This window comes from Pholcus phalangioides, unplaced genomic scaffold (genome assembly GCF_987345545.1).
Source record: "Pholcus phalangioides strain wild (caught in Gottingen) unplaced genomic scaffold, Ppha-v1.0 ptg000004l_1, whole genome shotgun sequence".
Taxonomy (NCBI): Eukaryota; Metazoa; Arthropoda; class Arachnida; order Araneae; family Pholcidae; genus Pholcus; species Pholcus phalangioides.
In genome coordinates, this window is record NW_028301597.1 from 40,057,472 (window position 1) to 40,071,477 (window position 14,006).

The 14,006-nt window shown below is 33.3% G+C and overlaps 1 protein-coding gene across 13 annotated transcripts in view; it reads right to left on the minus strand.

The window, feature by feature from the left end:
- Ank2 (Ankyrin 2) overlaps positions 1 to 14,006 on the minus strand; it is a 162,650-nt gene that overhangs the window by 105,206 nt on the left and 43,438 nt on the right. For all 13 annotated transcript variants that reach the window (XM_089231495.1, XM_089231488.1, XM_089231494.1 and 10 more), the window contains exons 3-10: positions 13,566 to 13,664; positions 10,744 to 10,941; positions 10,343 to 10,528; positions 9,106 to 9,204; positions 8,899 to 8,997; positions 6,387 to 6,485; positions 1,705 to 1,803; positions 602 to 799 (exon numbers count right to left, since the gene is read on the minus strand). In XM_089231495.1, coding sequence (XP_089087621.1) covers positions 602 to 799; positions 1,705 to 1,803; positions 6,387 to 6,485; positions 8,899 to 8,997; positions 9,106 to 9,204; positions 10,343 to 10,528; positions 10,744 to 10,941; positions 13,566 to 13,664 — 1,077 coding nt within the window. The remainder of the gene's footprint in view (positions 1 to 601; positions 800 to 1,704; positions 1,804 to 6,386; positions 6,486 to 8,898; positions 8,998 to 9,105; positions 9,205 to 10,342; positions 10,529 to 10,743; positions 10,942 to 13,565; positions 13,665 to 14,006) is intronic.

Genomic DNA, 14,006 nt, shown 5'->3' on the forward strand with positions numbered 1-14,006 from the left:
TTAAAACATTTTCCTGCTGTTGTCATATGAAAAAATGTTTGGGTTTATATTTTTCACAGTTGATTGTAAAGAGCTGCTGTAGCATCATGTGGGCATTGAGGCAGCCTTGCACTGCAAAAACACAGGTTTGATCCATGCAGGCAGCAAATACGGTAGTGACAAACATTCTATAGTGAATTTACAGTGGGGGGGGGGGAAGAAAATTATAAGAATTCTCCCGCATTGGTGCCTTGTCAGCACCATCCTTCTGGGGGCCATAGTCGAAATTGTTTTATACCACTGTGATGACTATCGAGTGCACCACCATGGCACTTTTAGTCAAACTATTTCTAGGATGTCAAAATAGCCCTAGAGACGGCAAGTGGGAAAGCGCTGTTGCTAATGCGCTATTTTCGACAGGCAGTCGTTTTACCTAAAAGGAAATAATAGAATCGTTTGATGTGTCGTAACATGACGTAGGCGATGTTCTTCTCATGGTCGGTGGACTATATTTGCCATCAAATATTAGAAACACTACAATATCATGCACATGACAGACAATTTACTAAAAATGTGACATATCTTAAAATTCACGAAAGAAATATCAAATGCATGAATGTACCTCAGTAGTTGCTTCGATAGATGCTCCGTGTTTAAGAAGCAATTCTACAACTTTTATGCGATTCTTTTTACATGCAATGTGGAGAGGCGTGAACCCATTCAGAGCTCTCGCATTCGGATCAGCTTTTCGATCGAGAAGAAGTTTTGCCACTCTTACATGACCACAATGTGCAGCAACATGGAGTGCTGTGAGATAATCCTACAGAAAGACAAATTTGGATTAAAAAGCAATTTCATCCCTACATTTGAATCAATGTATGACGAGACAGATAATAAATTAATCTCCATATTCTTTACCAAATTTCACCAGAACTCTTATTACAGTTGCTTAATTTAACCTTTTAAGTGGTTTTTAAAAATTTTCTGATCCACATTATATATAAAAACGTGTTAAGAACCTAAGATATTTCAGGATGACCGAAATAAAGCAGATCAAGTTTGATCTCTGTTGCAATGTAATGGTTAAAAAAAATTAGTACAAGAATTTTGAATACTTTCCACAAAAACTTCTAATTTTGCAATCAGGTATTTAAATCAAAGAAAATGATGGATTTTATTACACAAGATAACCGAAGGTTAAAATTTACCAACATTCAAAGCTAAATAGCAATTTTAAGGTGTCTGCATATACTGTGTATACTCAGGTTCCTGAAGAAAAGGTGTAATAACCACATCTGGACTTTTCTATTCATGCACAAACTGAGTGCGATCACATCCTGTAGTTGTTTCATTGCTTGGCTCGTAAAATACTAAACCTTCATGTTCCAAATTTATAGGAGAGATTCTTTCATCTATACTTAAATGCTTTTATTTTTTTTAATAGCGTTCTTGTAGTACTTTTGATAGAGGTTTTTGCTAGAAAAATCACCACACTTTCTGACAGTTTCCCAAACTTAAAGGATACTGAATGTGCTTAGCTAGCTTTCTATTACTTTAAATTTTATATTTTTTTAAAGTTTGAGGAGTTATTTCAAGGTTGAACAATTATTTTTTTAAAGTTTTAACATTTACTTTAGTATTAGGTGAATTACATCTGTAATTTTTAAAATGTTACAATGGTTTTAGTTTCAAATAAATTCTGCTACTAATCGTATATAAACTCACCACAGTAACGTCATCAACAGGTGCTTTGTGATACAGCAATATTCTTGCACCATCCACATGATCACCTTGAGATGCCATATGAAGTGGTGCAAGCCCATTCTAGAGTTTGCAAATCAAAAAGGAAAAAAAAAATTATATCGGATACATAAATATTTAAAAAAGTGAAAAAATTTTCTTTCCCTACAAAGTAGATTCGATTCATTGCAATGAGCCATTCATATTAGCAGTATCAACAGTGATATTCTTTGATAAAGCTGTATAGCAGATGTATAAGAGATTGCACTCAAAGTTAAGAGTATAAAAAATATCTAGGGTAATCATTTAAATTCCCTTCCATGGGCAAATCAGTGTTCTTCAACCACTTGTCCACAGACCAGCACTGGTCTGTGGGAATTTCCTACCTGTCTGCAAAACACTCAATTCATGTAGTCACTACAGTTTCAGATTTAATTAAATATTACACCATAACTATATCTCACAAGAAAATGCTCCCAAGCTAAACTCATAGAATTCCATGAAAATTTTTACAGACATTAGTAGATGGTTCAAAATAAATACTGTGAAAAAAGTAGCTACTGAATTGCAACAGAAAAGCTGTAAAAAATAAATACAAATCAACATTTTTAACACTAAATGCAACCCTACTTAGCGAGGATTCAGAGAAAAGTGGCAAATTCTTAAATGAACTTTCCGTGTTTCCTCCGAATGAGTTCAAATCTGTTGTAAACTTATTTTCGGGTATTTTGCATTCAGAAGTGTTTGAAATTGAGTTTGAATATAAATTTTTAGTCTAATCGTCCATTTCCTACACTTTTATTTTGCATAAGTGAAACAAATTAATGAGTTGCAATAAGTTTTTGTTGTTTTGTTTAATGCTGAAAAGTCTTTCGCATGAAGTTGCATTGTTGTATACCTCAATGTTTTTGAATCTATTTTTTTAAATCAGCTGTGGCTTTCAAATAGAAAATGCCACTACATATTAGTGTGTTCAACGTGGTTTGGATGCTGTACCACAAATTCTGTTCAAGAAATGGAACTGACATATTTTACAGAAGCCAAAATAAATTTAAAAAATAAAATAATGGAAATTTTGAAAAACCTGAATCCATTTGAGAAATGTTTAGTGATGAAGAATAATTTATAAAGAAATTAACCCTTTCATTCGACCTGAGTCAATTGTAATCAATTGTATCTGTTGTGAACTATGCAAGATAGTACTGATGCATCTAATTTGCATATTCTGGTTTTCAAGTGATACTTTTATAAGAAGCTATTTTTCAAATATTAACTCCTCTAAATATAGCATAAAACACTTGTTGATAGTATAAACGCATTAGATGTTTTCGTTAATTTTCAAGAATGCAAAGTCACCTATTGATGCTAACTATACGGGTTTGACATCCCAAACCCAATTTTCAACATTAATTTACTCCTCTCCTGATACACAGCCGCAATTACTTTTTTCACAATACATATTTTGAGTCATCTAATGCCTGTAAAAATTTCATCAAATTCTATGAGTTTAGCTTGGGAACGTTTCCTTGTTGACCCATCAGCCTGTCTGAATTATTTTTTCCATTGATTTATTTTTGCTGTTCCAAAAATATACTTACTTTATTTTTGGCTGAACCTCCCATTTAGTTTTTGCTGATCTGCAAATAACTTTTGTTACTTATTTTTTCTAATATTTATTTTCTGCTTGTCTGCAAATTACTTTTACTATACAAATACAAAGGTCACAACAGGCAAATTGATCAGCAAGGTGGTTGAAAAAGATGCCCATAAAAAATATGGATGTCAAATGTAACCAAAATACAGAAACCCAATATAAAAGCATACATCATGAAAGAAAAAAAACTAATATTATACAGGGTGCATAGCAAACAGGGAGCACGGTTATTTACTGGCGAACCATTGATTCTGAAAGTATGATTCCAATTAGGAAAAGTTTCCAAATAATGTGTAGCACTCAAATATGCTCGTCAAATGTGAGTGGTTTTTCTGCATTTACAGCTGTTTTTCCCCAACTTTCCTCCATTTTTCAAATTCGAACATTTCAGTGAATACTGCACTTAGAATCATAGTTTTTTTGGCATCTGGAGAGACAGCAACAACTTAATTTGGTTTTGGCGCACTCAGGGACTGTATAAAAAGTTTATTTTAATAACTACAACCCCTTGAAACATGAATGAATTGCATATCTGAGTGCTACAGGTCATTTGGGAACTTTTTCTAATTGGAACTATACCTCTAGGATCAACGGTTTGCCAGTAAAGTGCCATATCCCATTTGCTATGCACCTTGTATAATGCACTGCCCATAAAAAACTGATTATGGTTGTCTTATCCAAGTTTTTCTTACTTATTTGTTAGTCCACAAATTACTACTACTAGTTTTCTCCAGTAGAACCAGTTTACAATTTTTACCAGTTCACAAATTATTTCCATATTTCTGCCAGTCCGTAAAATTATTAAACTACTGTCACTGATCTGCAGTTATAAAAAGAGTTAAAGAGCACTGATATGGTTTTTTTTGTTTTGTTTTTAATGATAAATTTGAGTGAAAAATCTCAGATCTAATTTACTCATACTGGATAGAAAGTAACAATACACAATTTTTATCCTTCTAATTAGTCTAATTCACATTTAGACATTATCAACTAAGTGTTGATGTGCAATGCATGGATATGTTGCAGTAAATGTGATAAATCCAGTGATTAGTATAGTAAGCCAGCTCGCATAGCATAGCTGCCAACTTTTGAAAATGAAAATTCGGGAGATTTTCGCGCACACCCGTATTTTATGCTAAAACCACTCCCTAATAAATACAATAGGGATTTTTCCAAATAAAATAAGGATTTTCCAAATATAAAAGTTAGAGCGTAGGGAATAAAATACCTACTCAAAAACTGAAGTCAAATTAAAATAGGGATTTTACACACATGGAAGTTAAACCCTTGGGAATAAAATTCCTACGCAAAAAACAAGTGAAATTGGAGGCCAAAACTTCAATGATGTAAAAATAAATATTCTGTTCAATCAGAAACGCTGTGAACAAACATTCTGAGTGAATGACCCCAAAATCATCGGAAGATGAAGGAAAACACCGTCAATTTTTGAAGAACACTGACTTTTTGTGGCACTTGCTTGATGTTTTTTTTTTTTTTTCATTTCACGAGTGATGATGGCAGTCTTTCCATGACGGATGTTTATGTCCGTAACACAACTTGTACAAAAAGGAAAAGTCGGCCCTCTTCTGGAACGTTTGATGAAAGGAAATTCATCGGAATAAGTATCTTTAAAATTGATTAAATATGTTTTTGCTTATCAGTATTCGTGTTTTGTTATATCGCACGTTATAACAAAAGAAATTTTGACCACATGCGCGTGACTATAATCTTCAATTATTATCCAGGACTATTGGCTGCTAAGTCATTTCCCTGCACGATAAGACAAACAACTTTCTTGTTACCATCAGAGGGTTTGTAAAACTTCCTTAAAAAGGGAATTTCCCCATTTACGACGTGTGACGTCATTTCGAAAGGGAAAAAAAGATGCCCCACAAGAAATTCCTTAGGGATTGTTTTCATAAGTGGGGATTTTTTTTAATGAAGCAGGGAATTTTAAGGGACAATTAGGGATTTTTGTGATTTTCGTAAAAATTCGGGAGATTTAAGAACTTTTCGGGATGTCGAGCGATGAAGGTAAAATTCGGGAGATTCCCGAAAAATTCGGGAGACTTGGCAGCTATGGCATAGGTATAAACTTTTATCTGGCCCATGTGTCCAAGCCCCCTCTCCCAATATTTGCCAAAAAAATCTTTACAATACCTATAGAAATATCATGTGGGTTCACGACTATACCTTCCAATAACTTTCAGCCTATGCTAACTGCTATTGGTAAACATGGTAAATTGTCAATGAAAAAAAATCCTCAAATTTATTAAGTTCTACATAAACTTCAGTCCAGGATGAGTTAGATTGGTAATGTTGGTTTTTTTGCCCATGTTGATACATGTGAAGAAAGTTGATATTACAAGACTTAGTTTTTGCTTTTACCTTTTTTGTACCTATTTATTAAATTTTTATGGCAAAATATGTGAGGTGTATGTATCTGATGCTGAAAAACTAATGAACTGATCAAATGAAAAGAGATGATGGTATTTTTCTCATTTAAACTTTTCAACTATATTTAAGAATTATGCATTATCACCAAGAAATGTGATAAATACAGCAAAATTTATTAAACTTAAGAGTCAATCTGCGATCATGCGTGACAACTACTTTACCGCACACTAACTCCGGTCATATATCGCCATGTGGCAATTTCCAACCAGTGGAGTTGGGTGGGAAATGAAGGCTCCCTCCATCCATCAGTCAACCTAGGCTCAGTAGGTAAAGAACATGCTTCTGACATTCTATGCCCGGATTCAAACCCATGGAGCTTGACGGTAACCTTCATAGTGAAAGACGAGCATCTTCACCATTGCACCACTCGGGCATTATGCATGGCAATTGGCCATTATGAAATAATTACTGATTTTTCATATTTACCATAACTGATACATACAAGACAATATAGCATGCCTGTGAGGAAGCATAGCAAGAACAATACAGCAAGTCTAATAGGAAACTGCATTAAAAGGAAATACTATTTAAGAGAATAATTAGAAAAAAAAACTACTTTGGTTTTAGCTGTAATAGGAGCACCCTGTTCCAGAAGTAAATCTACAACTTGATCATGACCACTCCGGGCAGCACAATGTAGAGGTGTCAAACCATCCTGGTTAGAGGAAAATCAATTAAAATTATGATTTCAATCCAAAGAAAATGAAAATTCAAAATGAGTTTTTTCTATTTATTTAAATTATGAAGAAATCAGTGCATTTTATGTTTGTTACTTATGTAAATGCACGTAAATTTCAAAAGACAATAAAAATAGCAAAAAAATCTTTTAATATGGAAAAGTTTCATCATAACAGTGTACACGTTTCATTTTTTAATCATTATACAGGGTGTTCTGTTAATGGAACGACAAACTCCGAAGGTTGTTAGTAGGCATCAAGAGTAACAAAAATTGCAATGGAACATGGTGTTGCAAACCATGATGAGAGAGTGAAAATCGCAAAAAAATTCATGCAGGCTCTGAGCTCAGAGGAGACGAAAGGTGGATGTCAGGTGATTGCTGAATGCATTCGCAGGTTTGCTCACCATATCTGACACCTGTGGACACACTGGAGGATCTCATAGAGTGGACTGTCCTCATTGTGACAGACATCAAAAGCATACCTGGCATCTTCGAGTGCGTCCGGGAATCGTTTTTACATTGTTGTAGACTGTGCAATGACTTCAAGTGGCCACCACTTCCAACAACTCTTGTAATAATTAATCAAATAAATCTTTATTGTAATTATCATTGTACTTTTTTTTCATTCCAGGTCAAAACCTACATGCATTTTTCGCAATTTTCACCCTCTTAATGTGGTTTGCAACACCATGTTCCATTGCAATTTTTGTTCCTCTTGATGTCCACTAACAACCCTAAGTTTGTTGGTCCATTAACAGAACACCCTATATTCACAATGCATAATGAAATACTTTAATTTCCATAATAAAAGTTGCAGGTCAAATAGCTGTAAACAAATATTTTTGCTTTTGAGGCTAATTCGAAACCGCATATTATTCATCAATTTGTCTTTTTCATAGCCTGCCTCCAAACATTTCTTATCAGATTTTTTGGCATTCAGAAATTCTAAGTCAGGACATTCAGTTCTTTCAATATTTGCTTCAAAGTTGTGTTTTCAAAAGTGGATGTTCAGTGATCGAATGAGGCATAAATATTTAGTCTACATGGCTAAAGGTATGATATAGTTTTTTAAAAAAAAAAAGAATAACAACTTTTTTTTTGTTTATAAGGAAGAGTAAGATAGACGACTCAGGAAGAAACTATCATGGAGCGAGTTTTTTTTCATTTAGTCAAAGAAAACTGGACACCTACCATCTTCTAATGCTTATAAAAAATAATCTGAGAGAAAAGGATAGCTTCTCCACGATCGTTCCATGAGTTTTGGTTAAAAAAAGATCCTGTGCCAATCTTTGAGAATTACCATTCAAACTACACGACATGAAGGAAAATATGGGAAGCTATATTTTCCCTTTCAAGTGACCAATCACAGGTATGCATTTAAGATATGTTTTCCTTTTTGGCATCGTTCTTTTTGTGTTTTTATTATAATTATTTGTCCTACTGTATCTCTGAGCGGGTAATCAGAAATTTACATGCGTAACAAGTGGAGGGCTATTTTATGTAATTTTGTATATAATTATTACACATATTTAAGCACAAATTTCATTATTCATGATATTCCAGCATGATCATTTGACAAAGTTATGTAAATGTACCTAGATTCCTGCAAAAGCAAAAATAATTGGAATTATGTTTGCTAAACCCACAGCTATGATTATCCCCCATATACATGAACTTTCAGTGGTCAGTTAAAATAGTTTGGTTTCTAGAACACATTATTACTTAATGATTGATCGAGGTCAACAGTTTCGAGAATTGAACAAATAATGTTTCATGTCATTCATATTTTTTTTCAGATGCAATACCAATATTCCGTATGGCCATCTGCAACAGTTTTATAACTTTTGTCATGCGAGCATATTTTAATATGTGAACATAAAATTGAGTTTGATCAATCATTAATGGCTGAATGAATTCCCTATTTTGTGAGTGAAAACATCATTCGCCTGTTTATTTTACAATAAAAATTACTGTTCTTAAAAAAAAATATTTCATGTTTTTGTGATTGTATTGCGATTTTTAAAAAATTAAATTTTCACAATGTGCAATACCATCGTGAGTTTAAAATACCGTAATCTGAGTGAGTAGTTCTCCCCTCTCCTTGTCACATGGAGCAAAAACTATTCATCTTCAAGCATCAAGCTGGTACCGAAATTTCCCTTTTCTCCTTGAACAGCACGGATTATCCTTGACTGCAGGATTATTCTTTATAACCATTAGGAGATGGCAAGCAGGCACCCCCCCCCCCCGGTCCATTTTTTGGGTGACATTTTGGAAAGCTTTCAATGCTTTGATGAGCAGTTTCTAAAATATAGAGGACATCAGCATGAACTTCTTATAGTAGCATTACACATCCAGATAAAACACAAATACAAAAAGCTACACTCACTCTGGTTGATGCATCAATTTTTCCTCCTCTGTCAAGAAGCAAATTCACCATATTGGACTTCCCCCATTTTGAAGCAACATGAAGGGGAGTAATTTGGTGCTAAAAAAACAAACAGAATGTATAATTATTAAAATAAATTCTCCTGATAAGGTTAACAAAAGTAAGCTCACTCTACTTTTTTCCATTAAAATTTCTGAAGATTCTCACTTTTGCTGAAAAATTGACATCAGCATTCTTATCCAGCAGCAAAGTAGCTATATTTTCATTTCCGTAGTGTGCAGCAATATGCAATGGAGTAAAACCACTCTGAAATTCAAGTATACATAAAAATAAATTCAACACTCATCCATGTAATTTTTACAAAACAAATTTCAACAAGCACTGATGTCTAAAAATATTGTGCACTGTTATACATCTATATATTTAGTTCACAAATATCTGAAGTTACTGCAGTGGACACTCGATTTTAGGAACCTCTAATTTATGAGCCACACAATTTTACTACCCAATTTTCTATAGTTCCAACAATACACTATTCCTTCAAGCCTCTTTCCCATTTACAAACTTTCAATTTTACTAACTAAATTTTTTTATGTCCACATGGGTTCATAAAATCAAGCATCCATTGTTCAATCGAAGCTTGTTATAACAATCGGTACGACATGTCCCAAATACTCCCCTATTTACATCATGCTATTTTCTGTCCAATATAACGACCACTTAATATCAATCAATCCATTACAACAACCAAACTCGGCATGCCTCCACCCAGGTTTTTTCTTCAAAGAAATAAACAAAATACATCATTGAAGGGATTAGAGCTTAACATTTGATGATTGAAGAAGGGTATGAAACATAGATGGTTAAAAAATAAGGAAAATCCGATGGTAAGCTAGCGCTATCATTGGAAACTTTCCTTACCATTCTGTTTCATTTTTCATAATAGTGGGTCAATCCCACTTCCTACATATATATTTTTTCTTATTCTAAATTTTACTGCACAATTTTACTTGATTTTGGTAAAATATACATGCAAGTGAACTTATTTTGCTGCATGTAGTAAAAAATAAATGCAGATTTTGGCCATAACACAGTATTATTTTAAGTGGAATATACATACTGCATTATGTATTTAAATACACTGTATTATATATTTAAGTTGTGTTCTTTTTAAATTGTTTTACTGCAATATTGTAACAGAATGAAAGAATTTTTTTCAAATTTCATTAATACAATACACAATTTTCTAGAAAAGTTAAACTTCGATTTCTTTTAAAACATTCGATATTACAACATCCTAATACAACGTTCGTTTTCTGAGAAACAAAGTGGGTTGCTATAACGAGCATCAACTATATTAACATTCACTATCATTACATCTTAATAAAATATGTCCTTGAAGTAATAAATTTAAAACTACAAAAATATTTTAAGAAAAACTCACTTTGGATGTCACATCAGGATCGTGGTCATTCTGCAGAAGTAATGCAGCAGCTTTACAATCATCTTTCTTAGCTGCAATGTGCAAAGCAGGTAATCGCACCCTGCCTTTCGCATCATTCTCAAGCAGCACAGCAACAACTTTGTCGTGGCCTTGTTGCAATGCCACAGCAAGAGGTGTAAAGCCATCCTGCAAAGATGAAAATACACATAATATATTAAAAACACTTCACATCAAGTATTTTTTAAAAATGAAATGACAATAAATGCATTATTTCTCTTCATTTTAACGTGCATTCAGCAACTATCATAAAATTCCTTCGAGTTCAAGAGTAATCATTTTAAATGTTTTTGAGAAGGTAAAAAGATAATTTTAATTCACTAAGTATGAAGAGTGATACATACTTCAGTTGCTAAACTCTGGTTAGCTCCATTGGACAGGAGAAACTTCACGACGCTGTCATGGTTTTCCTGTGCTGCCATATACAAAGGAGTAAAGCCATTTTGCGACTGGACATTGACATTTGCACCATTCCTCACAAGAATTTTAACAACTTCCTCCCTACCGGCTAATGATGCAATATGAAGAGCAGTGTTTCCTTTCTGCAAAAATTTTCAATAGGTACAAAATAAATTACTGTTACATGATTTTTTATGTTCATATTATGAAATTTGTCAAAAAAAAAACAAGAAAAGACTGGCACACACAGTGCAATCAAATAATTTAAAAATATATAGAAGCAGACGTGACAACCTTCAGGAAGTAAAAATCCTGTAACTTTCTTACCAAAATCCTGCAAACGTACATGGCAAGTTTTTTTAATGCTACAATAAATACGAACATGAGAAATAATACATACAGTGACCATATTACACATATTTTATGGGACATTCCCATCATTTGCTGTTTGACTCTTCTGAAGGAATGTCCATTTTTTCAACAATGTTTCCTTGAATTATACGTGTTGTTTTCGTTATGTGAAACTTTTTTGACGAAATAATTTCATTTAAGGGATTTATAAAAGCTTTCAATTATCGTCAATTAGGAGTTTTGGCCACAACATGTCGATGTCCCATATTTTCCGACACATAGAGATCTATATTTTCTGTAATTTTTCACTAAGAAATATGGCCAGCATAACAATACCTATTAAATTATCTACCAGCTATCTCATGATCAATCACATATAAAAAAATTCAATTTAAACAGGCTGCCATGTTTGTTAACATTCATAGATTCAGATGGCTTTGGTGTGATGTCACTAGAGTTTTATGTAAATAGAGATGAGAATTGCTTTCTACAGAAAAGAAACAGCCAACTCAATGTTATGCTACATTTTAAGTTTTCGTTTCATGTTGATGGCAATAACCAAAACTCACACAGCTATAATATGCCTTCTCTGGGCAGGCATTTTCTTGGGAGCCCCTTAAAAGAGAAAAATCATGCAAAATAAATTACATTATTTGTGAATCTCCCCCCCTCCCCCCCCCCCCAATTCAGCTCTGGGACCCCAGTTTACCCAGACTAGTTACGGCTCTGGAAATTCAGCAATATGAATTCCTTATCCGAAAGCCCAGTAAACATTTTGAAATCTGGCACTGCAGGACTAAATTCAGAAAGTTTGCAGGTAGGACAAGTTTCATCAACAGAAAGGTGTTCCAAATAGCTCAAATTTATAGATAAATAGCTATAATAGTCGGTGCTGCACAGGTTTTCTTCAATTACTAGGACTGAAAAAGTGACAAACCATTATAAAGGAATGAACTATTATATATAACACTGGCAGCATTAAAGAAGTGACAAACCATTGTAAAGGCATAATGCATGTCTGAAACGCATTGCTAGGGAACCAAAGTAAACATTGGAAAGTTATTGTTGAGGTCCAGGAACCATTGTTGCCCGACAGTTTTTTGCCCATTTCAGGCATTTGCCAGCTCTGACAAACTTTTAAAGTAGCCTATTGTTCAAGTCTGGCCCCGTTTGGTACATACGCAAAATTTGGCAATGATGAGTCTAAAATTGTAGATTTGTAAACCGAACATACAGACAGGAAATCAATTTTATACATACAGTATAGATAAAGCTAATTGTTTCAACAAGTTGTGTATTTTTCAGCTTTAAAGCTGTGTGTGAAAATTTCAAGTTATGTTTAGGCCTATATCACAATCTCAACTATCCAAGAAGCAAAACATCATTCTTAAACTTGCTAATATTTTCAGTAGTCCCACTCGGGGCCATAACTAGGATTTTTGCTGCCTGGGGCAAATATGATTTTGCCCCACATGTGCTTGCCACAGCTTCAAAATTTGATAACTTCATATAAGTGTTCTTTGTTCCCACCTAAAACTTATGGCCCCTAAATTTTTGCTAACCAAGGCAGTTACTACCCACCCCCACCCCAATTCTTGACCCTAGTCCCATTAAATGAATTACTTACTGCTCATCTAAATGCCATCTACTCACTACCATTAGTTCATAAAAATATTCTTAAAAAGCACTTTTGCTTTCTGATTCCAAAATTCTATAATAATCTACCCAAAGAAATCACTGACACTACTGCATTTACTTCCTTTAAAAAACAACTCAAACTTAACCTGCTCGAATTCATTAATATTGAGTCCCATTTCTGATTACATCCTCTAACATTATGCTTAATTAAATCACCTCCCATAATCCTGTACAAATTCATGTGTTGGCTCCATTTTTATTATGTATATCGTTAATATGTTAATATTTTATTTCTTTTTGTGTATTTCGGGTGCATGAGAACATCCTTTATTATTTACATTGCAATTTTTAACATTTATTTTTTGTTAATTATACTATTTTTATCTGTAACTATCTTTTTTTATATTTTTTTCCCATCATATATCTGAAAATAATATCACTGTTTTATATTTTTTAAACCTATTCATTGTAACAACCAGTATGGGACATTTGTCTCCTTGGTTGCCAATAATATCATATAACATGTATTCACACAAATTTTGAAATAAATTTGAAATTGAAAAAAAAAAATTGAAACTTCTGAAAGTCATTCATCATGAAAGGAGCCAACGAAACAGCTATTAAAGACACATAATATGAGTAATCTACGATGCCTCTTGTGTTTTTTTCTTTTCATCATATAAAAACTACCCTTTCTCAAATAAATTGGGCACTTGTAAAATTCTACATGGCTAATGTAAATGTATTCCATATTCATTCTAAGTGAAAATAGTCTTACTTTGGTGGCGGCATTGACATTTGCTCCTCTCTTCAAGAGTTCCACAACGACATTTACATGCCCTTCTTTAGAAGCCAAATGAAGAGCATTGAGTCCACACTAGATTTTTAAAGGGAAAAAACATGAAAATTTTAAAACAAATCTGAAAGGGAAAAGTCTTTTCCTAAAAGAGAGTTAAATGGTGGAAAATAACACCCCAACAGGTTATTTTTTCCCTTCTCCAGTGGATATAAAGTTTAGAAATAAAATTACACTTGTTCAACAAAAAGCACAACATACAGGATGTCCTGTAAGTGCTATTTCACGCTCTTTATCTCATCAACAGTCTGTCATAGAGACATGGTTTCAGTTTAAAGAACACTCAAAAGGTGTTCAAAAATTATGCTGTACTAGTTTTGAGAGTGAAAATATGGTGTATAACAAAGTAAAAATCTAAATTTT